Source organism: Onychomys torridus, chromosome 16, assembly GCF_903995425.1.
Source record: "Onychomys torridus chromosome 16, mOncTor1.1, whole genome shotgun sequence".
Taxonomy (NCBI): domain Eukaryota; kingdom Metazoa; phylum Chordata; class Mammalia; order Rodentia; family Cricetidae; genus Onychomys; species Onychomys torridus.
In genome coordinates, this window is record NC_050458.1 from 43,551,114 (window position 1) to 43,578,358 (window position 27,245).

The 27,245-nt window shown below is 49.1% G+C and overlaps 1 protein-coding gene across 1 annotated transcript; it reads right to left on the reverse strand.

Annotated features, from left to right (window-relative positions):
- On the reverse strand, nucleotides 1–27,245 carry LOC118597264 (cytokine receptor common subunit beta-like). The gene is made up of 14 exons (XM_036208672.1): nucleotides 27,183–27,245; nucleotides 14,597–14,771; nucleotides 13,379–13,502; nucleotides 10,479–10,666; nucleotides 8,842–8,999; nucleotides 8,595–8,763; nucleotides 7,958–8,093; nucleotides 7,679–7,836; nucleotides 4,774–4,913; nucleotides 3,803–3,962; nucleotides 2,801–2,891; nucleotides 2,553–2,610; nucleotides 1,784–1,887; nucleotides 1–1,131 (listed from the first exon to the last, which is right to left on the reverse strand). The coding sequence occupies exons 2-14, from the start codon at nucleotides 14,682–14,684 to the stop codon at nucleotides 6–8; spliced, it is 2,700 nt and encodes an 899-aa protein (XP_036064565.1). The 5' UTR covers nucleotides 14,685–14,771; nucleotides 27,183–27,245; the 3' UTR covers nucleotides 1–5.

Below are 27,245 nucleotides of genomic sequence, written 5' to 3' on the forward strand. Positions count from 1 at the left end.
TGGGCTCAGCAAACTTTCCCAGGCTGGCCGCTGTCCCAAGGGGGCAGTGACAGGTAGTCCTGATGCTTCAGGGACTTGAAAAACTGAATGGCTGGCACCTGGGGCATGGGCTGGCAGGGAAGCTTTTTGACGGACAGATCCTGGTCTAGGTCCATAGTCTCAGGACACAGGCTTGGAGAAGGCGGTTTGCTGTGTGGTGAGGGGGAGCCAGGCCCCAAGCCAGGGAGGAAGCAGTAGTCTCCCACCTGCTGAAGAACAAGGAGGCCTTCCGGGTGAGGGGATGCTGGGGCTACCTCCTCCCTGGGCTCTCCTGGGCTCACTGCAGGGATGCTTGTCACAGGAGGCATGGGACTGCCCAGAGGGGACTTGGGGAGCTGGCTCATGCTCAGAGGGAGCTCCACATAGTCATCAAACTCTGGTGGTGGAAGAGCCGGGTTTCCAGGAAGGACCCCAGGCTGCTGGAGACAGAGGCTGGGGCCCTGAGCTGAGGGGGACCCTAGAGAGGTGCCCAGAGAGGTAGAGAGGGGCACTGTGGGCAGGGTGAGCACCAGATCTGCAGGACTGACATAGCCAGAGACCACCACAGGGTCCTCGGGGCGCCCAGAGCTTATGGGCAGAGTCACAGGGTTGTCCTTTGGTTCCTGTCCCTCCAGCCTCAGTTCAAGTGAAAGACTGTCCCTTGGTTCCATGCAAGGGCTCTCTGTAGTACCCAGGCTAGGCTCACACTCCACAGTCACAGCCTGGCTCTGCCCCATGGCCTGGGACAGTGGGACCAGCTGTACTTGTCCCCCAGGAGGCAAGCACAGGTATTCTAGGGAGCTTGGCAGTGCTGGCTGCAGGCTCCCACCGATCTGGGGGGTGTCCAACTGGCCTGAGAGATCAGGCCGGGTGTGGGTTTGGAGAGGCCCCAGGTAGGGGCCATCGAAGTCAAAGCTGGGTGTCTGGTTCTCAGGGTTCTGGTGTCTGTCAGAAGGGGGTGGTGGGTCCTGATGGGCATTGGAGAGCTGATCCATGGGTTCTGATGTGGCAGCTGGAGTTGAGTCAGGCTCCAACGGTGGGTCTTGGACAATGTTAGGGTCCTCTATGGTGAGTGGTGACACTACATTGACCCCCAAATGTGCACATGACAACCTGTGGGGATAACAAAGGTAAAGATTAGAAATGTGGAGCCCAGATACTTAATGTAGACACAGAGCAGGTGGGGCTCTCCAGAAGCCCTGAACCCCTCTGGAACTCACAGTGAGCACCAAGGCCTGGTAGAGATGGGGCCATGAGAATAACATAGGCCTCTGTTCAGTGTCCCAAAGGATCCCTACCAGGGCTCAGTTCACATCACCATCCTAGGCTTTGCCCTCATCTTCTGCCCTGTGCAGCCCACTACCGGTGGGCTGGGCTCAAGTTTGCCTGGGGACCATCCATGCCTTACATCCTTCTACCCACAGGGCTGCTCACTCTCCCTGACAGACGGGGTTTAGCTCTCCCCACACAGGCTGAATTCCTGTAGGAATGCGGTCTCTGCCACCCAGAAGGTACTGCAGTGCATGGCTTACATGGACAGCCTGGCAGGGAGAGGTTTCCCACTTCAGGATGCTGCCATGGACCCTGTCTGTCTCACTCTAACCTGGGAAGCAGGAAGATCTTCCTCAACTCTACCTGGAGTGCCACTTGCTACAGCCCGTGCCATCTGACACAGACTCTTCAGAGACACACAGGCTACCCTGATATGCACAATGGAGTTGTTTCCTCCCTCAGGCTCCCCAAGTGTCTGAACCCAACCACTCACCCCTGTAGCTCAGCGACAAGGTTGCTCCGTGGTCCCTGGAGACTAAGGTTCTTAGTGTCAAAGGCTGCCATGCTGCTGGAAGACCAGAGTCCTTTACCTCCATCCTAGAAGGGCAAGGGCATTTATGCCTGTGAATGTCTCACCTCAGGAAGGAGGGGACAGAGGAGGATGGCATGTGTGTACTACGTTCAATGAACTCCAGACCTGGGAATAATGTCCCCCATCTTGGGCCCAGCTCAGGCCTGTGTCTTAAAAAAAAAAAAAAAGCCAGAGGATTACAAGGGGTTGGGACTTTGCTCTGGTCTCAAGATCCTGAAGGGCACAGGCCACACTGTTCACCACAGCTTCTTCCCCCATGGCAGTGGTGTCTACCCATGGCCATTGTCTCATGAGAAGCTGACAACCATGTCCTTCCATCCTTGATAACCCTGTCTCAGGACCTGAGTCTCTGAAGTCACCCTTGATGCAGCTGTGATTCTACATCACAGAGACATCTTGTTCTAGGCTCAAGTCCTTTCCAGAGGCCCTCAGCCTTTTCCCTACCGTGAAGAGCAGCCCACTCCAACCCCAGCCATCCTCTGTAAGGGAATGCTCTCAGTTCTGTCAGTGGCTACAGGTCAACCTAGGGCAATTGTGGAACTCCTGCTCCTTAGGGTACCTTAGGAGCTCCAGAGATCCACCTCCTGCTAGTCCAGCCTCCTGGGTCTCCCACCCTTCTCCACTGTGACCTCCATGGGCAGGGAGCCACCAGCAAGGCCTGCCCTCTTACCTGGAACAGGAGGCTCTTGCTGGGGTTAGGGATTTTCTCCTTCCACTTCCTGTACATCCTGGAAGGAAGCAGGAGGTTATGTGGATGAGAGTTCAGGGACCTCCAGGCCAGCTACTCCTGTGCCCATTGTACAGGGAAAACTGAAGCCAGGTGTGAGTGGCAGGATAGGGATGTTAGTGTGGCAGGCTGTGTCATCCTGGACCCTGGAGCCCCGTGTCCACTCACCTCAGTCCACAGACTGCACTTACCTGTACCCATAGACACAGCCAAAGCGGAGAGCCAGGAGCCAGAAGAGGATGAGGAAGATCAGGCTGAGGACTATCCCCCATGTGGGCATCACTTCTCCAAGGAGAAAGGAAGGAGGGTTATTTGTGAGGCACAGGATGCATGCTAAGGGAGGAGACTATTGTCCCCCAGGCGCTCTGTGAGGAAAGCCCACTACCCTGGGATGAACCCCTGGGTCTGAACCCAGTGCTCAGTGTGGGAAAGTTATGCCCTAAACAATACCAGCAAGTACCCAGAGGGGACTGACTGATCCTGGCAACTGGGGAGACTTCCTGAAAGAGGCAACATAGAGCATGACCTCCAGGTCCAGGGAGGGTCAGAGATGGAAAGTGGGCTCAGAGGGTACCTTCTGACGGCACACTGACCTTCTTGACCTGGGCCCCCTCTCTAACACCTGAGTCCATGGCTCCATCCCTCTCTCTGCTTGCCTGGCTGTCACCCCGAGAACCCCCCGCCACAAGGTCTACTATGTGGATGCTTTATATCACCTCCTACCTCCCATGTCCTCTTTCATCTTCCCTGGATCTTCCCTAGCACAGTGTGTGTCCTGGTGGTCACCGTGGGAAAAGTGAGTGCTGAATGCACGTGTCAAGGGAAGGGAAATGGGCAGGACCAATGGATCACACACACACCTGCCATCCCTGGGCACTAATGTGTGTGTAGGTAGCTAGTGTCGCCTTGCATCCACAGTACCTAGGAACTCAGATTGACCAGTCATGGCTGCCACAAAGTCTAATAAACCAAGTGCCCTGTTAATAGAGGCCTAAGCCCCAACTGAAAGGAGGAAGGACAGTGAAACACATCCTCTCCTCTCCCAAGTGTCCTCTTAGACTGTATCATATACCAAGTGCTTTTACCCAGGACCAGACATAGGGAGAGGGAGGCCGGGGTAGAATGGTCTAGAGCGCCCCTTGCCCTGTGCAGTTTGGCTGTCCCTGGAGTGTGGTGGTGGCCGAGAGACATACCCCAGTCGGTGGTCCAGGTGTTCTCTTCGCTCCACTCACTCCAGATCCCGTAGTAGTCAGGCAGGGGTTTGACCCTCACCCTGGCCTGGTATGTGGTGAAGGGCTTCAGCTGTGGCAGAGCCATGCTATGGGCACGATCCAGAATCTCTGTCTTGCTGTCCTGCAGTGGCAGATATGTTGAAGTTCTAGCCCAGTCCAGGACCCCAGTCCAGAGCCTCCTGTGACCAACCACTTTGGTGGCCCCAGATGCCACCTCTTCCAGCGCCAACAGCTGTACCCAGGCTCAAGCCCAGACTCTCTCTACCTCCTAACTTGTCTGGTAAGCTGCCATGGCCTAAATTCTGCCTGATGCAGGAGCATCATACTGGTTTCCTGGGTCCCAGGCCATGAGATGAGGGATTATGGTGTCAAGGATAAACTTCTCCTGACTCTCTGCTGCCCTACTCTCAGGCCTCAGTTTCCCCATTTCCTCTCTGATCAGGGTACTGGTCAAATAGCCCTCTTTGGGACCTGTGGAGCATCACTCTGCATATGGGATGAATGCTTGTCAGGACCTGCCCTGAGCAGAAGCTTGGCCCTCATCAGCTAAACCGTTGTCTCAGATCTAGGTCTGGAAGGGAATACACCTAGGCCTGGGTGATCATTGAATCCTCATTCCAGGTATGTACCAAGTCTCATCCAGCCTCTACCAGTCCAGGGATTGGCCAGTCAGCTTCATTATTAACCCAATCATGATGACATATATTCACACGGTGTTAAAGAATTTTCCACACAGTTACCTCTGCTACCCCACATTGTCTCTTTTCCCGAAGCTTACAGGTAGCACTGGTCATCATGAAAAGGGACTGTCACCTGTTGACCATGTGAGTCCTTAGGCACAGGGGCCAGGCTCCTGGAAATAGGAAACCCTTTGGTCTCCTCTCTTTCCTTTCCTCCCAGTTCCTAACTTTCCCCAGGGTGAGGGACCTCACCTCCCAGTTGTCTGGGCTCTCTGTGTACTGGACCTGGGATTTGTGCTTGATGTGAGCAAAGGACATTTTCTTAGTTTCCCAGCGCAGGCTGTAGCTGTCTCCATCCTTGGTCACGTTGAGGGTTGGAGGGTGCATCTGGACTGGAGGGGGGATAATTTTGGGGAATGTCATGGTGTCTTTCCTCCAGCAGAATGCCCCCCATGACCTCTTATGTTTGAATACTTTGTCCCAGTAGGTGGACCTCTTTAGGGAGGATTAGGATGTGTGGTCTTGTTGGATTTGTACTCTGCCTCTGGTTTGTGGTTTAAGTTGTGGGTGTGATGGTGCACACCTTTAGTTCTAGCACTTGGGAGGCAGAGGCAGGCAGATCTCTGTGAGGTGGAGGCCAGCCTGGTCTACAGAATGTGCTCCAGGATAGCTAGGGCTCTACAGAGAAACCCTGTCCTGAAAAACCAATCAGCCATCAGAATAGAAACAACAGAGATATGCACTCTCACTGATGCTCCAGCTTCCTGCCCCTGTGCCTGCTCCCCAAGCTCTGCATCATGAGCTCTGACTCTTTGAAACCATAATCTCAAAGTAAACTATCTCTTCTATAAATTACCTTCATTATGATGTCTTCTCACGACAATAAAATTATATAACTAAGACAAATGCCCTGTATTACCAAATCACAATGTCCCTAGCTTGTCCCTGGGGCAGCAGCTGAGATGAGCCTCTGTGGTGAGGTGGCCCATAGCTTGGTGACTCTGCTAATGTAGGATACAGGGTGGGGGGAAGCAGTAACTCCTTATCTAGGTATATGGACTGTTCCAGGCCTGGGTAACACCCACACTTTGTGGGAACATCCTTGCTCTGCTCTCTCCTTTCCCTATGAAGTGCTCTACCTTCCCCATTTTTCATGGGGAAACTGAGCCCCAGAACATATACAGGTAACAGTAGCAGTAGAGAGCTTGTGTGTGGTGGTATTGCGTTCCCCAAAATATTGTGTGTTCCCTGAAATAAACATATCTGGGGTCAGAGAACAGACAGCCACTAGAACAAAGCCAAAATTGGTGGCTAGAAAATGGGAAGAGTAAGCTATAGCAGAAGTTGGGCGGTGGTGGTACACACCTTTAATCCCAGCACTTGAGAGGCAGAGCCAGGTGGATCTCTGAGTTCAAGGCCACTTTAGAAACAGCTAAGCATGGTGACCCATGTCTTTAATCCTAGAAACACAACCTTTAATCCCAGGGAGTGGGGGCAGGAAGAGAATGGTATATAAGGGGTAAGGAACAGGAATTAGGAGAGAAAAGCATATATTTGGTTAAGCATTTGGCTGGAGAAGTGTTCAGGCTTCGGAGCAAGACAGTCCAGCTGAGAGCCATTGGGATGAGGACTCAGAAGCTTCCAGTCTGAGGAAACAGGATCAGCTGAGGAACTAGCAAGGTGAGGTAGCCGTGGCTTGTTCTGTGTCTCTGATCTTCCAGCATTCACCCCAATAACTGGCCTCAGGTTTGATTTTATTAATAAGACTCTTTAAGATTCCTACTACACTTGTGTCTCCATGGTCCTGTGTCAGCCACTCCCCTCTGCTGCTTCAGAGACCCTGGGAGTCTCCTGAAGGCAGGATGGGCTAGGAAGTCCTTGCTACTCTAAAAGCTCCCCACATCCAACACACACGCCAGCTGAAATAGGCCTTTGGATATACTCAGATGGCCATCTCCCCACAACACTACCAAACTTAAAGTTGGAGACCTCTGCTGCCAGCCCTGCCCACTTGGTCAGCAGACCTCAAGCTGAGGCATGACCATGTACTCAGGTTTCTCATGTAGCCCTGATGGACATTCTGAGAGAGGTGGGCAACAAATGAAGACACTCAGTCACTCCAAACTTCTCTCTCCCCATTAAAACAAAAGATTCCCAGCTTGATGACCTCAGAGGGCTTGTACAGAAATAGTGTGGGTGACAATAACATACGGAAGGGCTCTCTTGAATACGAGGAGTCCCTTTTCCGGGAAGGAGGACACCAAGAGAAAATGCTGGATGTGAACTCAGGTTTCAAAGAGATTTGCTGCCGATGGTGGCACACATTACTGGGTGGATGAAAGCCTCCCTTGTTTCAGGGCCTTGCCATGTGCCAGGAAGGTGTGACACGGATCTGCAAGGAGGCCATGAGCTGGCACACACTCCTTCCCTGGCACAAAAGTAAAACCTAGAGCAGAGCTTGAGAAGTGAAACATGAGTTGGAGGAGGAGGCTGGAAAGCTCAGAGAGAAAGAACAGTTACAGGAGGGGGGTCCAAGGGCGGGACAAGTGTGCCACTGAAGGACATGGAAGGGAAGGAGGGAGCAGGTTTCAGGGGTGACTCTTGAGGGGTGACAAGTGTGATCTGCAGCAGAGAGTGAGTTATGAGTGGGCTGTGGCTTCTCTGCTTCCTCTTTCTCTCTCTCTCTCTCTCTCTCTCTCTCTCTCTCTCTCTCTCTCTCTCTCTCTCTCTTTTGAATAGGACTACATGTGGATGTGGTACCTACACATAGTTATGCAGAAGGCATAGAAAGATGTCTCCTGGCCTTTCTCTGTGTTCTGCCCCTTAAGACAGGACCTCTCTCTGAACCTAGATCTGGGGTGGTCGTCAGGAATCCCCAACAATCCTCCTGTCTCTTGCCAGGTGCATATGAGCACACTCTCATTTTTATGTGGGTGCTGGGATTTGAACTCACTCCTCATGCTTGTTCATCAATCACTCTTACCTACTGAGACACATTCCTAATCCCAGAATAGCCATCTTATCACTGTGAGCCACAGCTCTGCAAAACTTGGAACGTGACAAGACACGAAGATGCCCAAGAGATCCCTGTGTTCACTGGGGTGACACAATGGACTCCTATGGTCCCGGGGAGGGACGCAGAGCAGGACAAACTCACCGTGTCTAGAGCTCTTGATGTACTTCCCTTGTTTCCGCAGCCTAACAGAGACCGTGTACCGGCTGTGTGCGCTGGCGCTGGGCACGGTTAGGCGGCAGTGGTACCGGGTGCGGAGGTGGTCCTGCAACTCCTTCACCACTGGCCAGCATTCCTCTTCCCTGGGGAAGTACAGTGGAGCTGAGAGCAGGGTCAGGGGAGGGTCAGACCAGGCTGAGACCTCAGAGAGGGACAGCCCCGAGGATGAGGAGAAGCAGGGGGGAGTGGAGAGGGGACACTCACGGAGCCGCCGGGCTGGAGCTATAGAAGAGCCCCAAGGAAACAGAGCCAGTCATCGGGGTCCACACCTCCCAGGAGCAGCTGAGGGACCGGATGCCATCGAAGAAGCACTGCACGTTCTGAGGCTGGGCCTTGTCCCCTGTGGGGATCCATCGCCCTCAGTCACGGACCCTCCCTCCTTCCCTAGGTTGGGACACTAGGTGACTCACAGACAGCATGGCCTTTGGAGCAGCAGAACCTGGCTGTGGACATCAGCCCAGCTCTGCTTTGAGCCTGCCTGCTGTTGTCCCCAGCTTGGGAAGACATTGGTACCTGTGACCGGTCTTGGGAGAGGGGGCCAGTTCTAAATGTTGAGTGTTGGGGTGAACACAGGGACATAGGTGACCCTGCACCCAGCCCAGCCCTTGGTAACACACAGGGCCTATGCTGCCGCTGTCATGACAGTCACTGGCATGAACAGAACACATGTGTCCAGAGAGCTCACAGTGTGTGAGACAGAGTGGCCCAGGTAGGGACATGGGGACCCAGGGCTGGTGGGAGGTGCTGATGATCAGGCAGGCCAGATGCTGGAGCCTCAGGCCTAGACTAAGTCTCCACTGTGTGGGCTCTGAAGAGGAGCACTTCCTACAGGCCCCATTACCTGGCTGGGAGTCCCATTGCACCTCAGGGCTCCATCTGCTGGGCCTTCCAGACAAGCTTGAGCCTGGGGACAGCCGAGTGCGTACCCGGGCCACATAGATGTTATTGGGTAGGAACAGCTTGTGCTCCAGAGAGACCCACAAGTTGCTGGTGTGAAGGCCGGGCGCATCCTGTGGAGACGTGGGAGCTGAAGGAGCAGCCTGCTAGGCCATCCCACCAGGCTGAGCACAGATGGCTGAGGGTCCTACCTCCCAGGAGTCCTGGAGCCTCTTGTAAGTCACCTCAAACTGGATGTCCTCTTGTGCCAGCCAGGGGACCTGGGCATCCCCAAGGGTCACACTCCACTGCAGCAGGAAGTGATCCCCAGAGGGGCTGATGTGGAGGTCCTTGGGAGGCGGGGGCTGCACTGCAGGGAGGAAGCAGAGGGTTTGTAAGAGTTGCATGCTGGGAGACCTGAGTGCAGCCTGGCCTTTGGGTGCCACTTGGGCCCAGGTTCAGTGCTGCCCCCATCAGCTGATGCTCATGACAAACAGCCTCAGGACCCTTCTTCTGAGTGTCAGGCCTGCAACTGAAAACCTAGGGACCAGATGACAGCAATCCTGCCTTCCATGGCCTGAATTTCTAGGAAATGGCCTCCTCCTGCTGGGCTGGGCTGGGCACTGGGGCCTTCACTCCAGCAGAGGGCGCTGGGAGCCTCCCCTGCTCCCTCTCCTGCTACCCACCCTCTCCTCAGCCCAGGTGCCTCCTGTTGTCATTGCTCAGTGTGTCCTCTCCCCTGGTGACATCTGGAACTCCTGTCCCCAGACAGAACGCCTTGTCCCTCTTCTTGTCTCACCACAGGTCATTGGAACTCCTGTCCTTGTCTGTCACACCAGGATTAGTTCACCTCCTTCCTGCCCCTACCCTGTATTAAGGCTTGAGACGCAGCTGCCTGTATCTCATGCTCTCCCTTCCATTGTCCAGCCTTTTCACCATGAGGCTTCTTGGATACAATGAACGTGGCCAGGTTTTCCAGCATGTCACACTCTCTCCAGACCTGCCTCCACAATCAGCCTTTGCACATGTGGTTTCCAGGGCTAGCATTGTTTTGACTCTGGGCTCCTCCCAAACCAAGGACTCAGCCCTAAAGCTTTTCCATTCCTCCTGGGAAGCCCTTCCTGATGGCCAGAACCCTTTGCCTTCCATCCCCTGCATGTGGCAGCTGGCTCCTGTGTGTCTCCTAACCCTTTGCCTGAAGCCTGATCCTCCAGGAAGAGGGCCTCTCTCAGACCCCACAGGCACTCACTTGAAAACACCAATCAAGCCAGCACTGTTGAAGGGCAAACAGGATCCAAGGTGCCTGGCTATGAGCCTGGCACATGCTTAGAGTTCAATGCAAACCTCACTTTCTCCTTTAGTCTGAAACGCTGTTGACATGTCTGCTATAATCTTCAAATAAACCTCACAGATGAACATTGGGTCACCCTAAGACCAGGTCTGGGGACTGCTGCACACCCCTGTGGTCAGAGAAAGTGTGAGGAGCCTAATTCTAGGTCTGAAGCTTGGAAGGGCATGGCAATGAGACTTAACATGGTCGTTTGGATTTCTGTGGGTCTTGGAGCCTCAGCTGTAGGGGCAGGTGTTATAGCAAAGCAACAAAGATCAGCTTTCTGTCACTTGCAAAGTCCTACAGAGTCACAGCCATGGATCCTTCTAGAGGACAGCTTGGGGACTTGGTAGTTGGCAAAAGCAGCTGGGACAGGAGGACCCTCAAGCAGAGGCCTCATATCGAATCTTTTCTTAACCCTGACCTGGACCCTAAACACTGGAGACACTCACTCTATCCCACCTCCAGTAGCCTACCCAGGTTTGCACCCACTGCCTAGGCAGGCCCCACATTCCTCACCATGCTGGGCCAGTGGAACCACGAGCTGGATGCCCACCTCCCGATCAGGCTGGAATGAGTAGTAGTCTTCATCAGTGCCCATGAAATGTGTGTAGGGGATGACACATCTTCGGGGCACACAACGGTGGGGGGACGGGCACTCTGACCACGGTAGGTCTTCACTGAGGTCACAGGACACTGGATAGTCCCTGTCAGTGAACATTTATTAGCTCCTACTACGTGCCTAATTTTATCCAAGTTGATGTCCGGCAGTGAACAACACACACACATACAAACATACACACATAGCGAGACATACACGCTTGCGCAGAAACACACACATGCACACACAGAGACACACAGAAAATACAGACACAGAGAGACATACATACACACACACAATACAAACATGCACAAAGAAACACACAGATACAGACACACACACACACACACACACACACACACACACACACACACACATAGACATATCCATAGACACACAAGCACATATACCAGCCCACTCAGTGAGCACCCTGATGGGAACAGCTACACATTAAACCACCAAGTAACATATGTGTTATGAGAAAATGTTGAATATTATTTTTTAAAAAGGCCACAGTGAGGAGCCTAGATTTGGGTGTCAACACATGAACTCACTACATGTGTCATATGGACAGAATCCCCAGTGACTTGGGGAAAAGCAGGCAGGTTCTTCAGCAGGCTGGGTGCAGCAAGTGCAAAGTCCCTGGGGCTGCCAACAGGCCTGTAACCAGAATTCACAGGGAGGAATGTGTGCAGTCTAGGTTAATGACCTGGCTCAGGCAAGGCTCACTGAAACCTGAGTGCAACTCTGTGGGAGCCTGCAAAGCCCCCAGCTTCTAAGGCTTTAAGTTGACTTTGAAAATGGCTATTTGGGGCTGTCACAGGGCAGAGCAGTTTGGTATCCTTGCTCTACCATGAGCTTTGCTCTAGACAGGACCTCCGACCAAGGTCATAGAATCAGGTCAAGATCATTCTCTAGCTGAAGTTCTGCTCTCTTCCCCTTTCTGTATCTTCTACTGCAAGGTTAACAATCCCTGAGAAAATAAACTAAAGAGACAAGCTCATAAAAACCCAGGGGAAAATGTGTGGATTAGTAGCAAGAAATCTAGCAGATTTCTGTATCTAGCGTACACATTCAAATGAAGTATTTGTTTTCTAGAAGTCCATAGACCTTGAAGAAGTAGAGAACAGTGATTGTTTTCTGTTGTGTAGAGAGCTGTTTTTCTGAAGGAGCTTTACAGCCTTCTCATGACTTCAGTCACAAGACTGTCCTGGCACACCTGGACATCTTGCATTATTGAGTACTGCAAAAAGGGCACATTAAGGACTAAAATTGCAGGGGAGTGATGTTTTCCTTTATGAAACATAGATTAGATCGGGGCTTTGGTATGAGGGCTTGTTTTAACCATAAAAAACATTTGTGAAACAATCAAAAATATGCTTCTGCATGGCTGTACTGGGTTCAGACCTTCAGAGCAAAGTCCTCCCTGCTGCCTCAGAGCCTGATTACAAAACAAAAACAAACCAGCACAAAATCCAACAACATTACAGAGTAATAATATCTCTCTAGATGTGCAGTACCAGGACACCCATAACCCTCATATAATCACAGCATGTGTGTCTGAAACCCAGATCACACTGAAACTCATAACCACTGGGAAACTGTCTCAAAGCCTACCTCAGACCAAAGGGACCCTCTCCCCAAGTCCCTACAGAAGTCCTACACTTCTGACACCAATGCACAGTGGTCTCTGCCAACTCCCTCCCTGGAATCTTGTTCAGTTGGTACACTTGGCAATCAGTCTTTCCCTGGCTCTAACTATTTGTCCCTGGGTATGGCTTTCCTGCTGCAAGCAAAACAGTCCTGAGTCCTGTCACAAGGAATGGAGCTTTCAGTGTATGTGTGTGTGTGTGTGTGTGTGTGTGTGTGTGTGTGTGTGTGTGTGTGTTAACAACAAGCATGTTGGGACATAAGTGAAGGAAGGGGGAACTTGTTTTGGTACAGGATTCAAAGGATTTCACTGAGTAAGGGGCTGAGGAAAGACTTAGGGTGGCGGACTGGGGAGATGGTGCCATCCTGGTGATTGCATGTAGTTTGGATGGTGTCTGTGTTGTATCTCATTGGGAGACAAACTTTGTAGTGTTCACTGATAAGCAGGAAAGGAGGTAGAAGCCATTTTAAACTAGCCCTCCCAGTCATTAGTCAAGCTACCATTCTTCCCAGTTAACAAAGTGAGGCATGGAGTCTGAGTCAAGAGTAGAATTTGGCTTATGATGTTGGACTAGAAATGGTGATCCTCATCTGAGCGTCTCTGCTCATGGCCCATGGTGGGCTCTCCAAAGACTGCATAGAGATAGGAAGCCAGGGCCGGATCTTGAGATCTCACACTCTACAGTGGACGGAGGAGTAAAGGGAAGCAAAGAGACCAGGAGGAGTTGTCAGAGACACCAGAGGACCTTGGTGAGTGTGGCGGCTGGGAGTCACGTGAATGTGAACTACAAGGAGGTCATCCTGGATGGGTTGGTAGATGAGGGCCCAGGCTGGGCCATTTGACTTGGGGTATTTCTGAGTGACAGATGCAGTTTGGTTCCCTTGGAGATAGCCAAATCCTGGGGCAGTGAGTTCAGACAAGAAACATGGGAAGATGTGAGGGACTGTGAGCTCCTGAGAGGAGGCTGTGGTAAAGAGCAGAGGAGAGAGAGGGACAGGATGCTCAGGGCAGGAGAGTGCTGCAGCCATTGCAGGTGTTGGATGTCAGTGCAGCACAGATGCCAGGTGACTGGGGATGGTGCTGCACATCATTGGTGATGCAGGGGTGGAGGGGGGCTGGTGGAGCATGGTCCTTGTGTTGTAATACCAATGGACTCAGTGTACTCACTTTTCTAGCTTGCGATAGAGGGTCATGTTCATGAGGCCCTGGGCATCCTCCATGTCGGCCCAGCTGCAGATGATGCGGCTGGTGTAGTCATTGTAGCATTGCAGAGTCTGCAGAGGGACGGTCTCTGAGGAGAGAAGCAGGACAGTCACCACCTCCCTCCAGGTGTCCCCTGTCCCCCTGGTTTTGTTTGTTCATTTTTGTTTTGTTTTGTTTTGTTTTGTTTTGTTTTGTTTTGTTTTTGAGACAGGGTTTTACTGTGTAACCCTGGCTATACTGAAACTTGCCATGTAGACCAGGCTGTCCTGGAGCTCACAAAGATCCTCCTGCCTGTGTCTCCTGGGTGCTGCAATTAAAGCCATGCACCATGATGCCCTGGTTCCCACAACTCTTTTAAGCACCAGCATCTCCAGCTTCCTGCTGAGGCCCACCCTGGTGACCAGATAGATGGAGGGCCCTGAGCCTGTGAGGCTGTGTTGCAGACTCTCCTCCTCTGCCAAGAACGTGAGATTCCAGTGGATTCTCAGCTGTGACTGCACATCCTGGCTGCACAGGCCCTCACCAGAGCATTGCTCAGGACTGCCCTGTTCTCTGGGTGTCACTTCCAAGGACAGACACCGCTGCCTTGAGATGTAGCTGGCTCTCCCTGTTCAGGGTCCGGATCTGCTGAGTTTGTTCTCTAAACCTGGGCTTGGTAAAGGGGATGTGGCTCCCTCATTGCCATGGAGGACTTCTAAGTGGTACCGAGGGCAGTCTTCCAACCTCAGGAACTTCTAAAGTATCCCACAGGGCCTCTGAGGGGAGGAGAGGGCTAGAGATATTGTGGGGAGAGGGCCTTAGGTCAGAGTCCCCAAAAACAAGGATTAGGGGATCCTGGAACCCTCAGAGGAGCAGAGTGTCTGGGGGAGATGCAAAGTAGATGCTGGCTCACTGGAGGTTGGCCTTTTGGGGCTAGACTGAGCCATATGTGTACAGAGAGACACCATTGATCTGGATGCTCCAGGGCCAGGCAAGGTTAAGCAGGAAGCTGGAGAACAGGGAAGAGAAGGACCCAGGGGGGTCCTGAGGAAGGAGAAGGAGGATACAGGACAGGAAGGAAGACAGAGATGGGAACAGTGGCTGGAGCTGCTGGGGGTCAGGGCTGCTGGGCATAGGTGGGCGTGGCTCCTCCCAGACTCAACTAAAAAGAGGGATGGAAAGGGGAGGGGTCTCCAGACTTACCTTGTGCCTCTTTCACACCATGTCCCCAGCAGAGAGCCAGCAGGGTCATGTAGAGCAGCCCCCAGGTCAGTGCCATCTGCTGGTCCATTCTGGGACTTTAGGTGGCTGCACAGTGGGCTGTAGCTATGGTGGGGGTGGTGTCCTCATTGTCCTGTGGTCCTGTGTCACTGCCTGGCTGGGGGTTGGGCCACACTCGTGTTACAGGTCTTATGATTCTTTACTCACAGACTGCATCCTCTGAGCCTGCAGAAGGCTGTGTAGGCTGAGAGCTACCGAGGACTCTGCTGGTGCCAATGGCCAGAACCCAAGTATTAGGTCCTGATGTGTGGTGCCCGGGACTGTTGCCCTCCCTTAAGCCTGGTTGGCCTAAAGGATGACCGTGGGAGAGGTGGGACTGTTGGCCTCGGAGGCAGCATGCCCCTCAGACCATGGGGCAGCACCCTGAGCTGGAAGTGAGGCTGCTGCTTCACTTGAACCAGTCCCCACAGAGGAGCTGAGACCCACACCTTTGATGGAGCCAGGTCTGATGGCTGTCCTGTCTCTGCGCACGCGCACACACACACACACACACACACACACACACACACACAAACACACACACACATACACACACACACATACACACACACCTGCCCGTCCTCTAGCACACAGAGCCTGGTGCTCTCCCCGCCTCTGCTCTATTTACCGTCATCACTGCTCCCTCAGGCCCTTCTGCTCCCCAGTTCCCCTTTCTCTGAAGCCTGGGGATTTCCTCCTTTTCATTAGGCTCACATGGGAAGTACCAGTGGAGCAGAGCAGTTGCTGTGGCCCCTTCTCCTACAAGGCCACTGCAAACTTCAGTCAAGATACACAGAGCCCTCACACCTGTCTGTCCCTCTCTCACCTGTCTATCAATGCATCTGTCCTCCTCTGCATCTATAAATTATCCATCTATCTACCCATGCTTCCATATATGTATGTACACATCTGTCCATTTTTCTTTCCATCCATGAATATGTAAAAATGTATCTATGTCTGTCTACACATTCATGTATCATCTATCAGTCTATTTATAGATCTATCGATCAATCAATATATAATCTATTTATCTCTATCATCTGCTGCTGTGGGATATCTTTCTGTAGGCTGTAAATAGTTGTTTCTCCTATTGGCTAATAAATAAAGCTGTTTTGGCCTATGGCAAGGTAACTTGGAGGCAGACGGGAAATCCAAGTAGAGAGACAGAGAGAAGAGAGGGGAGTAGGGAGGGATGCCTAGCCACCGCCCAAGGAGCAGCAAGGTACCAGCAGACCAGTAACACCACGTTGCCACATGGCAAAACATAGATGAACAGAAATGGGTTAATTTAAGATGAAAGAGCTAGCTAGCAAGAAACCTGCCATAGGCCATACAGTTTGTAAATAATATTAAGCCTCTGAGTGATTATTTTTTAAGTGGCTGCAGGACTGGGGGGGTCAGGTGGGACTGCATGGCCAGGCATGACTGGAGAAATGTACCACTACATTTGGTGCCAAACGTGGGGCTCTCGAATTTCTATAAAGCCTAAAAGAGTTTAAAAAGGGCTTCTAAACACACAATAATGGAGCCAAAAACAGTTTCCAACTTGTGTCTCTCATGCATGTCATGATACAGAGAAGCCGCAGCATTGGGTTTGAGCACAGGACAGGGGATTCCTGCATTGGTACACAGAGCTATCTCCAAGCTGCGCAACAGGATGCATGGCAGATTTAGCTTTTACTCATACAAACAAAAAGGGTTTATGGGTTAGCTGCACGCTACCTGGTGGCAGCATGGACCCCAGAGTTGGTGGGGTAAATGTGACTCCCCTGGGTACCACCATCATGCTGGGAAGCTGAAGTGGGCAGAGTCAGCAGCCAGGCTGCCACTCAGTCTTAGCCACACTGAAGTTTGCAATGATCAGAAAAGGATTATAGATACACAGAAGACAGATTCAGAAGGAATAAATTTCTAAATGGTTTACATTAAATGTACTTGGGCTTGAAAGAGAGAGGAAAAGGAGACTAGACAGTTATATAAAGAAATAGTTTAAAAAAATAAAGTCTTTAAAGAGACAATAAAAGTAATATAATAAACCACATAAAGATGGAAATCACACAGAGAGTCTAGATTATATTGTCTTTGGGATTTTTAACTGCAGAAAGACATTTGATTGTAAAGGCTGCTGAGTTAAACATATATATATATATTTTAAGGTATCTTGACTTCAAAACTTGTGTCTAAGGATTCATTGATTTGGAAAAGATGCTCTGCATTTATTTCTGCAGAAGATAAGAACCTATGAATTGCTTCCAGGATAATATGGTTTGATCAACCAAGACTCCCTGAAAGGTCTCTGATGACACCACGGCCCGGATGATCCAACATCCAAAATCAGCTTCAAAGCAACTGGCTGAGATGATCCATCCTCACAGACTACTAAAGCCAAGATTTAAGTGTAATTCCTAATTTTCTCAGGATCCCTATAAGATTACCAGTGCCCCCAATCATCAGGAAGCAGTTAAAAAAAAAAGCAATGCGTAAATTCCCAAAATATTGTTTATAAATGTTTATTTTTATTTGAAGTGGGTTGATTATAAATACAATCTCTTTCTAAAGAATGAAAGGGAGCTAATATAGATATGATAGGATGAAAGAGTAGATTATTAAATCTACTTTTAAAGAACAACAACTTGTTTAAAATGTTTTATATTGCTATAGATTTTAGTTAATTGCAAATTTAATTTTGTTATACTGTATGTATATTTCTACTCTTGTTTAAGGTATGTTGATGCAGCTCTTTTAAAATTACAATATATAATTAAGAAATACAGATTAGCGGGGTGTAATTGGCACATGCCTTTAATCCCAGCACTTGGGAGGCAGAGCTAGGTGGATCTCTGCGAATTCGAGGCCAGCCTGGTCTACAGAGTGAGATCCAGGACAGTCACCAAAACTATACAGAGAAATCCTGTCTTTAAAAGAAAGAAAGAGAGAAAGAAAGGAGGGAGGGAAGGAGGGAGGGAAGGAGGGAGGGAGAGGGAGGGAGGGAGGGAGGAAGGAAGGAAAAAAAAAAAAAGAAAGAAAGAAAGAAAGAAAGAAAGAAAGAAAGAAAGAAAGAAAGAGAGAGAGAGAGAGAGAGAAAGAGAGAGAGAAAGAAAGAAAGAAAGAAAGAAAGAAAGAAAGAAAGAAAGAAAGAAAGAAAGATTAATAGTCATCTAGGTTATAAAACTTATAATTGTCATGTTAGTTAAGTTTTTTTAGGTTTTAGTTTTTTCAGTTAGGTAGGTAGACTTCAAACACTTCAAAAACTTATAGAATATAGCATTTACAATGTTTTAAAAACTTAGACTTTCTGGACAGTGAGACACGTCTGCTCCTGGCAGCACCAATTTATTTCAAAGAGGAAGATGGGCATTGAAGATACTCCATATGGCATTTATTTTCTTTCTTGCAACAAAATTGCCTGCTGGGCAAAGAACCACTCTTGTCTGGGCTGCTTGACAGTATGTTATATAGACTGGGCATGCAGGACTCATGAAAAAATGACCACTACATTTTGGCAAAACAAGGTAAGATGATCCTTCAAGTTGCTGCTTTGCAGAGTAGATATTCTGCAGGACACAGGGAGAAGTGACTAAAAAATTCTAGACCTATAGGCTGAAGATGGATGCCCCAATGTTACAGAGGAACTTTGGATGACTGTCCAGGCAGCCACTGTCTCTGTCATTCTAGAATTTCAGAAGTTGCATACAAGGCATTTCCTATTTACTTCCATAATATTGTATCCTTCTAGGGTCTTTGATGTAGTTGAAGACTAAATAGTTAAAATTAAAATTGTCCTTGGTTCTGATAACAGGTAAGTTAGATATGAAACCTTAGACTCACAAATATAGGATAGGTAAAATATTTTCTTTAATTTAATACAAATTGACTAGATATTGTAACAATAATTCCTGCTTGATAAATGGTCTATCATATGTAATTTTGCTATGTTAAAATTAAAACCTTCCATTTTGACTAGATAGAAAAGGGGGGTTGCTATGGGATGTCTTTTTGTATGCTGGGAATATGTGTTGCTCCCATTGGCTAATAAATAAAGCTGTTTTGGCCCATGGCTAGGCAGCTTAAAGGCAGACAGGAAATCCAAGCAGAGATAAAGAGAGAAGAGAGGAAAGTGGAAAGAAACACCTAGATACTGCCTAAGGAGGAGCAAGATGCAAGCAGACTGGTAATGCCATGGCCATGTAGCAAACAAAATCATCCATCTATCTATCATCTATCTATCTATCTATCTATCTATCTATCTATCTATCTATCTACCTATCTATCTACCAATCTATGTATTCATATCTCTAACTCTCTATCTCTATCTATCAATCAATTTATCTATCTATCATCTATCTATAACCCTATATATAGATCTATCTATCTATCTATCTATCTATCAATTATCTTACCTTCTCCTATCTGTCTCGTCTGTCTCTTACCTAGCCATTATCTACCTATCTAGTCAGTGGACACTTTGACTGGAACAAGTGTTATTTTACCGCAGAATGCTCTACATAAATGGAAGAGGAATCAATGAGCAATGTGAAATGATGGAATATTCCATTTGAAAATGACGGGATGACTGACACGGAATAACGGCACACACACACAACCCAAACCTCTATCCCACACCACTCCCCAAGCGTGAGGTTAGTTAAGAAGCTACAGGCTAAGGATGCAGCCGCATCAAACCATTGAGGCCTGCACCCTTGAGCTGTCTAAGCTTAACAGAAATCAAAGGATTCTGAGACAGAGTGATGGAAGTGTTTGGAAGCCCAACCCCTGCCTTTTATAAAGTCAGCAGAGTCACCAGCAAAGGACAAAATGGCAACAGCAACAACAACAAAACCCTACAAAGATACCCCAGTGTCTTAAGTCTTAATCTGGGGAGATTGCTGTCACAGAACACCTCTGGTGGGGCAGTTAACAAAAACCACAGACATTTGTTTCTTGAAGTTCTGGAAAGTAGCGAGGCCAAGGGCAAATCACACGCAGGTTTGAGGTCTGATGAGACCTCTTCCTCATGGGCTTCTCACTGCTACAGCCATGGTGGATGCATCAAGGTTGTTTTCTGGGACGTCTAATATAAGGGCACTGATCCCCTCAAAGGGCTCTGATCCTGGGGCCCCTTCACTCTCCTAAAGCCCCAACTCTGGCATTCTCTCATTTGGGATGCGGTTTCAATGTAAGAGTTTTGGGGGACATGGTTACTCAATCCCTAGCACTTTAAATCATGGAGAACAAGTCTCCATCATCAACTGCAAGGACAACAGAGCTGTGTCATGGAAGAAAGGAGAAGAGTATTTAAATAGGCACAGAGAATTCACATTAGTATTTTAATATGTACAGAGAATTCACATTAGCACCCAGCTAAGGTTCAACGCCATTTAAACACAGACTGCTGTTGTCAAAACAAGATGTCTGAAGACAGAGATCCGGAGTTTGGGAAACCATGCAATGATGGGTCAGTCACAGAAGGGACCCCACAGACAAGCACCTGACTGAGGAGGATGTGCAAAGGTGAGGACATGGATAAGGCAGGGGACACTGTCCCCAACACCAGGGAAGCTCTGAGAAAGAAAGGAAGAGGCAGAGAATCAGGGACACATGTGGCCACAGAGCCAGCTGCCTAGCTGTCCCTTGCCTTCTTGTCTCGTTTTGCACAGAATAAAAGACAATATCCTCACTCTCTCCTGACTCTAGTCATGATCTCAACACCAAATGCTGTCCAGGGAGATGTGAGTGGAGCCCTAGGTGCATCTTTCCCAAAGGCCACTTAAGAGACATGGACTTGGGTAGGAAGAGGTCTGATTTTTCCCCTTTCTTCTCTTCTTTCTTTCTCTAGCCTATTTCTCAGAAGTGATGGTTGGAACTCCAGCAGCTATTTTGGATCATGAGGTAAGGTTGGAAGCCACATGCAAGGAACATGCAATAGGAAGAGAATCAGACTTCCTCTTGTCACTCTGGAGTGACTACCACAGCCCAAGATCTGCTTCTGGTGTCTCTTTATGTGAGAGGAAAATTAAACACCTGTGGAGTTATGCACCATTTGTGAGAGTTTCTACATGCAAGTAAAATGTACCAGGAAATGCCCTCTGGATTTAAAGGAGATGGCTGTCTGCTAACCCAGAAACAAGAGGGAGAAACTTGACTCAACGAGGGGGCTGCTGAATAAGGGACGGAGACAGAGTTCAAACCTCTAAAGTCCCCCGTGGTAGCATGACATTCACTTATGTGCTAATGTGAACATTCAGTCTTTCAAGAATAGAAGGGTAATCCTAGAGAAGCTTCCAGAAGGAAAGAAACAGCAGGCTGCTTCCAGCAGGACAAAGGTCATATTGGCACACAGTTTCTCAGGAGGGACCCTGGTTTCTCACCACACACTGAGGAGACAGGGAGATGAAGCAGGTAAAAGTATTGGCAAAAGCCTGACAATGTGAGTTCAAGTCCCAGGTTCTATAGTGGAGAGAACTGAGCCCAGAAAATTATCCTCTGACCTCCGCACATGCTGTGGTCCATGTGTGCCCTGCGCCACATAAACAACAATAAAAACAAGTTAAAAAGACCAAGTTCTACTTGCTGTTCAGGGTCAATCAAAATGTTTGGTTGCATGGAGGCTGGGAGAATCTTCAGATAATTCCTATTTTAGCTGTTTGTTTTCAGGAAAGACAGATGTCAAACATGCCAGCATGCCATATCAGAAACAGAGTCACTAGGTAAGTGGGGAGGAAAAGCCAGTGCGTGAAGCACCAGGGAGTGAACATACAGCTGTGGGGAGGGCGGGGTCAAGCTCAGATGACTGAGGCTGGAAGGGGCTTTGAGGCTGAGGGGGAGGAGACCTGAGAACTTGCTTTAGGAGGACATGGATGCTAACTAAGCCCAAGTGCTGGCGTAGAATTATATTCGTAATTAGGAGGGCTTATTCACATGTAAGGACTGAGTCAGGTGCCTTGGTGTGCATCAGTCCCAGCTCCTAGGGAGGCTGAGATGGGATTATTTCAGACTAGGAGTTGGGGCTAGCCTGGGCAACACTGTGAGAATCTGTCTTAAACAAAACAGAACAAGTAAGGGTTAAAAGTCACCGAGGATGAAGGGTAATTGTTGAGAGAGATACTGAGGAGAAAGGGGGGAAACAGAAGTGTTACTTCACCCTACTTCCTGAGTTTATGAAGAAATAGAATGTTTGGGGACTGGGGAGCAAACAGAAATTTACCCCAGACAAAAACAATTCCACAAGGCTTTTGGATACTGATTTGTTGAAGGAGCGTACATGGTGGCCACATAAGGAGCTTTTGACCAGGGAAGGGGTGTCGCTGAGAAGTCTACTCAGTGTATCGCCAGCAAGAGACAATAGCCCCAGCTTACTTGACAGGACCATGGAACTAGTTAACCTGCAAACCATTCTGGTGACCTGAGCTTGTGTGCCTGACACCCAGGGCAGTTATGCCGAGAACAATCCTGAAGCTCAGTGCAACAGAAATGAAGGACATAGAAGGATTTTTAAGGCCCTGGATGAGCTGATTCTGAATCCCAAGGAACAGAAGACAGAGGCATGATACATTTGCAAAGAAAAGAAGTAACTGCAGAGAAGGCAAATATAAAAATGATAAGGAATATATAACCAAGTGTGTCAGATCTCAGAGATGGAGTGCTGTCTCCAGCCACCGAGAGGGAGAGGGGCTACACACTTGTGACTGGTGACTTGTGGACAAGGAGGGGACCCCCTTTTAAGAAGAGCATTAAAATCTCATCTTTAATCTTGGGGGTTGAGTGAAACATTGAAACCAGAAACCACAAAGCAAAGCAAAACCCACACCAGAAGACAAGGCTGGAGAGGTGGCTCAGTGGGTAAAGGGCCTGCTTTGCAAGCATGTGGACCTGAGTTCAAGGCCCAGAAGCCACATGAAACAAAGCTAAGTGTGGTGGCATGCACTTTTGGTCCCAGCACTGGGGAGGCAAGGGACAAAGGCAGATCCCAGGGACTCGCTGACCGGCCGGCCCCGTCTACTCACTGAGTTCGAGACCAAGGAGAGACTCCGTCTCCAAAAGAAGGTGGACTGGACCTAAGGAGTGACACCCGAGGGTGTCGTCTGACCTGCACATGAATGCACACATGCACCCATGCATCCATGATGACACACACAGAGCAAACACAACAGTGACAGATGATGGAAACATTTTATATGACATAAGACATCCTAAGGCTGACAAAGGAAAAACAGAGCAATGACCCAGGGAACTGTATTTTCATCACAGGTAAGTAAACATGATACATGGACCAACTGGGTTGAAGACCATGAATGAGGACAGAGGGGAACGCCATCCTGTGCACCGGGACTCCCAGGGGAGGGGGCGTCGCCTTCTGAAGCTTTTTCAGTGGGATGACAATACCTGCTAATATTTTATTGTATTTATTTATTTTCTTTTTTATTGTTAAGAAATTTTCTATTCATTTTACATACCCAAAACAGACCCCCCCCTTCGCTCACCCTTCCCCCACACCCCCTGATGCTAATACTTTAAACACACCTCTGGGATATCAAGAGCACGGGTATTGTTCCTGTCTTCAGGGGAAACAAGTTAAAAAGCCAGGACAAAGCCAGGGCGGAAAGCTTAAGAAGGTGCTGTGGGAAAGGTTCCTTGTGGGTGTAGCAAAGCGGAGAAGGGGTTTCTGGAGTAGGAGAGACTGACCTATGCTGGGGAGCCTGAGTAAGGCAGCCTGTCTGGAGTGAGGTGACTCATCCCTTGAATCTCAAAAGGAAAGGAAACATGGCCCTGAGTGGGAAGCTTTACTCAGGTGGATGATAGTAAATGATGCTGGTGAGGAGCCCAGAGGCCCTGCCAGAGGTTCCTGAACAATGGCCTGGCACAGCAGTGAGAGATGACTTGTCTCTCTAATGAAAGACCGGTGAGTGTGGTGCTGGCCAAGAGGCAGGTCAGGAGAATCCTCTGCATCCCATCATTCCTTATGAAAAGAGATGAACTGGGCACCCCATCGGGGAGGCACAGCTCAACACCTGCTTGTATTTTAATTTATATATATATATATATATATATATATATATATATATATATATATATATTACACAATATAAACATGTTGTATATGAAATCTTGGTTTTTAAATTACTAGTGTGGAAAAAATAACCATATTCTAATGGGAGCCAAGACTGGTACACTGGCGTTGAGAGTCACATTAGAACTACTGGGATTTTCTGTTGATTAGTTTGTATTGTTTTATACCAATGGGATGGTAGTGGTTACTTTGGACAAAGCCTAACACTTTTGGAGTTGGTTCTTCATCTGAAAAGGGTTTGGTACTCTACATCGCTTCTGAGTCTAAATGCTGCGGACATTTACCACTATGCATTCCTTAGAAATGACTTAACTGGCATGCCAAATGGCCTCTCTGTGGTTTTCCTTTGTTTGTTTATTTGTTTGTGGTGTCTTCACACAACACTTCTATAAGCAGTGTTTTTTTGTTGTTATTGTTTATAAACATTCACTATCCCAAAGTCATGGTTAATAAGCCCATGTTTCTGAGATACTCAGAGGATGAGAGGTCTCAAAAAAATAAGGTCAGATTAGGTGGAATGTGCTGAAGCCAGAACTTTTTAAATTCATCAGAGGATTTGAGCTTCCTTATCCAGATGGGACTGGACAATTGAAAAGCAGCCACTTCTGAACACTCACTTATAGACACCCAAGTGCTGTAACACGTCTGCAGCATCCATGACTCCAGATTATCCTAACCCTTAATCAATCAGGCGTCTGTGTCTTTGACATTAAACCCTGAGGAACTGTGCCCTCTCCTATAGCACTGGGACACGAGCAGCTTGGCACAATAAAACTAAAAATGATGAATGGGGTTGGGGGAGAGTTACCAGTGGTGAGTACAAAGTTTACTCACCATGAAACTACAAAGCAGCGAGATATGATTTAATAAAGTTAGAATCTGAATATGCAAAAATGTTCTGGCAGGGCCTCTAACGAGAAAAAACCCTATAGCCAGACCCAGGAACCTGTCTGGTGAGGCTACGAGTCAGTCCCCTGTGTGAACACACACACACACACACACACACACACACACACACACACACACACACACCTTCCTATACCCAGGCACTCATCCTCTGTTTTGGTGGAAAAACTCAAGGCATGGGAATGACACTATTCATCAGGTCATATTTGCTGTGAGAGTTTCAACAAAAGCAGTTGCTGTGAACAGAGACACAGTGGGGACAGTCCTACAGAACAGGAAAGAGAGCTGTGTCCCTAAGAGCGGACGGGATCCTTTTAGAATCTGGAATGTGCTCCTAGAGTGGCAGAGGGTCATTATGGAGGAGGGAGCATGCTCAGTGGCCTCGGGCCACTTTGCACAGTGGCCTGGGAAGATCAAAGGAGCTGATTTCCAGGCGACTTGTGCTGTGGTCAGTGCTGTTAAAGAAATCAGGAATTCAGGTTTAATATCTCTCCCGGGGCTGCTGAAGTGTGCAGAGAGCAGCTGAGAGGCGAGTCCTTAGGCAGATGAAACTGTGTGATTCCATCCCAAAATCTGGTCAAGAGGGTCTAGACCATTAGTTGTCAACCTTCCTAATATGTGACCCTCTAATACAGTTCCTCATGTTGTGGTGACCCCAACCATAAAATTATTTCCATTGCTACTTCATAACTGTAATTTTGCTATTGTTATTACTAATAATGTAATTATCTGTGCTTTCCAATGATCTTGGGTGACCCCTGTGAAAGGGCTGGGGTTACGACCCACAAGTTGAGAAACACTTATTTAGAGGCAAGGCAGCAAGGGAGACGTTTTCCTGAAGTGCGGCCAAGCCACCAGCAGTACATGGACCTGAGAACAGGTCTCTATACTCAGCAAGTCTGGGTGAAGGAACACACCCAGGCCCTGTGGACCTTGTGACTTAGCACTAAGATTTCCAGGCACAGACAGACAGACAGAATGTCCTTAGAGACCCCAGGGACTCACCAGGGAAGGACAGAGGTCTGGGTCAGATGTGGAGAAGGCAGCAGCAAAAGAGAAGGAGGTGACGGGGCAACATCACTGACACCCCTCAGGTTCCAGTCCTGGATGTCAGGTTCCAGCAAAAGACTTGTTAGAACCTGCTACACGGTAGGGTCTGAAATGACATTGCAGCCCATCCGCACAGAGAAGGAGTCTTCTTTGAAAGCCCTTTAGAAAGAGGTAGGGAGAGGAGAGGCACTGTACCACAGAGTAGTAGGTGAAGGTCCCTTTTCATTGCCAAATTAGGCTCAAAGGCACTGTGTGCTGGGTTTGAGCAGAGCAGGGCCCTGAGCCTCAAGCAAAGTCTTGGGTTCACAGGTCATGAGATTTCTCTCAAACAATGGTTAGTGTATGAACTGTGGGACATGGCATAAGGGCTGTATGAGCCAGTTAGTTTGTGAGCTGTGAGACGTGACAGTGGGCAGGCTGCCTCTGACTCCAGTCAGCAGAGGAGCTGGGTGTATAATCGTCCAGGAGGGACAGGTCCCCTGCTGTGTGATGAGACACCTCCCAGCCAGCACCTTAGGTACAGAACACAACATCTGGTCCTGAATCTAAGTCACCTGGAGTAGTTCAGAGCACAGTGTGATGAGAGAGACAGAGACAGAGACAGAGACAGAGAGAGAGAGAGAAGAGAGAGAGAGAGAGAGACAGAGAGAGAGAGAGAGAGAGAGGATGAGGAGAAAAAGTAGAGAGATAAAAGGACAGAGAAGGATAGAGAGAAGAGAGAGAGAATAAAGGGATAAAGAAGTGCTGGAGACAGAGAGGGTGATTTAGAACTTCTCACGGTACTGGGTGTAACTTGGCAAGCTCATTTGGGAAAGACCCAGAGACAACCAGGTTATCCAGCTTGCTCGTTCTCTCTCTCTCTCTCTCTCTCTCTCTCTCTCTCTCTCTCTCTCTCTCTCTCTCTGTGTGTGTGTGTGTGTCTGTGTGTCTGTGTGTCTGTGTGTCTGTGTGTCTCTGTGTGTGTCTCTCTCTGTCTCTGTCTCTCTCTCTCTCTGTCTCTCTCTCTCTCTGTCTCTCTCTCTCTCTGTTTCTCTCTCTGTTTCTCCTCCTTCATTTCTAATTTGAAACAGAGGGGTTATGTCTCCCACTCTCCCTGTCCCACAGAAGGGTGGCTGAAAGCCCAGGACAAGGACAGAACTAACTTGTGGGTGACAGAGTAAGATAGAACATGGTGTTTACCCCCAGGTAGAGCTTCCAAGGGAGTCCTCCCTGCCACCAGACCGCCAAGTGATGAAACTGAGTCCTCACAGAGCCCCAGAGCAGCCCTAACCCTAGCCCTCCTAAAGCTCTGACTGTGTCCCCAGCTGGTACGGTCCTGGGTGCCCCCTCCCCTTACAGACTGCCTCGGGGTTGGGGACCTAGTCTTCCCTGGAGGCCAAGTCTTACCTCCTCAGGTCCCTGGAGCAAGATGCCACCCCAGCTCCTTCTCCTCCTGTCCCTCTCTATCCTGGAGACCCCACAACCCCTCCTGTGAGCCCATCCTCTGCTCTGTAGCAGGAGCCTTACCTCTGCATTGGGTACAGGCAGCCTCCTTCGGGAGCCTCCAAGCAGCAGCAAGCCGTAGGCGCT

Bases quoted from the DNA above. Each gene is read 5' to 3' on its own strand.
- LOC118597264 (XM_036208672.1), bottom strand. From the start codon at position 14,684: ATGGACCAGCAGATGGCACTGACCTGGGGGCTGCTCTACATGACCCTG. The intron at 2,611-2,800 runs GTAAGTGCAGTC...GCTTCCTTCCAG, and splicing joins GGCTGTGTCTATGGGTACAG to GATGTACAGGAAGTGGAAGG. The intron at 1,132-1,783 runs GTGAGTGGTTGG...TTATCCCCACAG, and splicing joins CTTGTCGCTGAGCTACAGGG to GTTGTCATGTGCACATTTGG.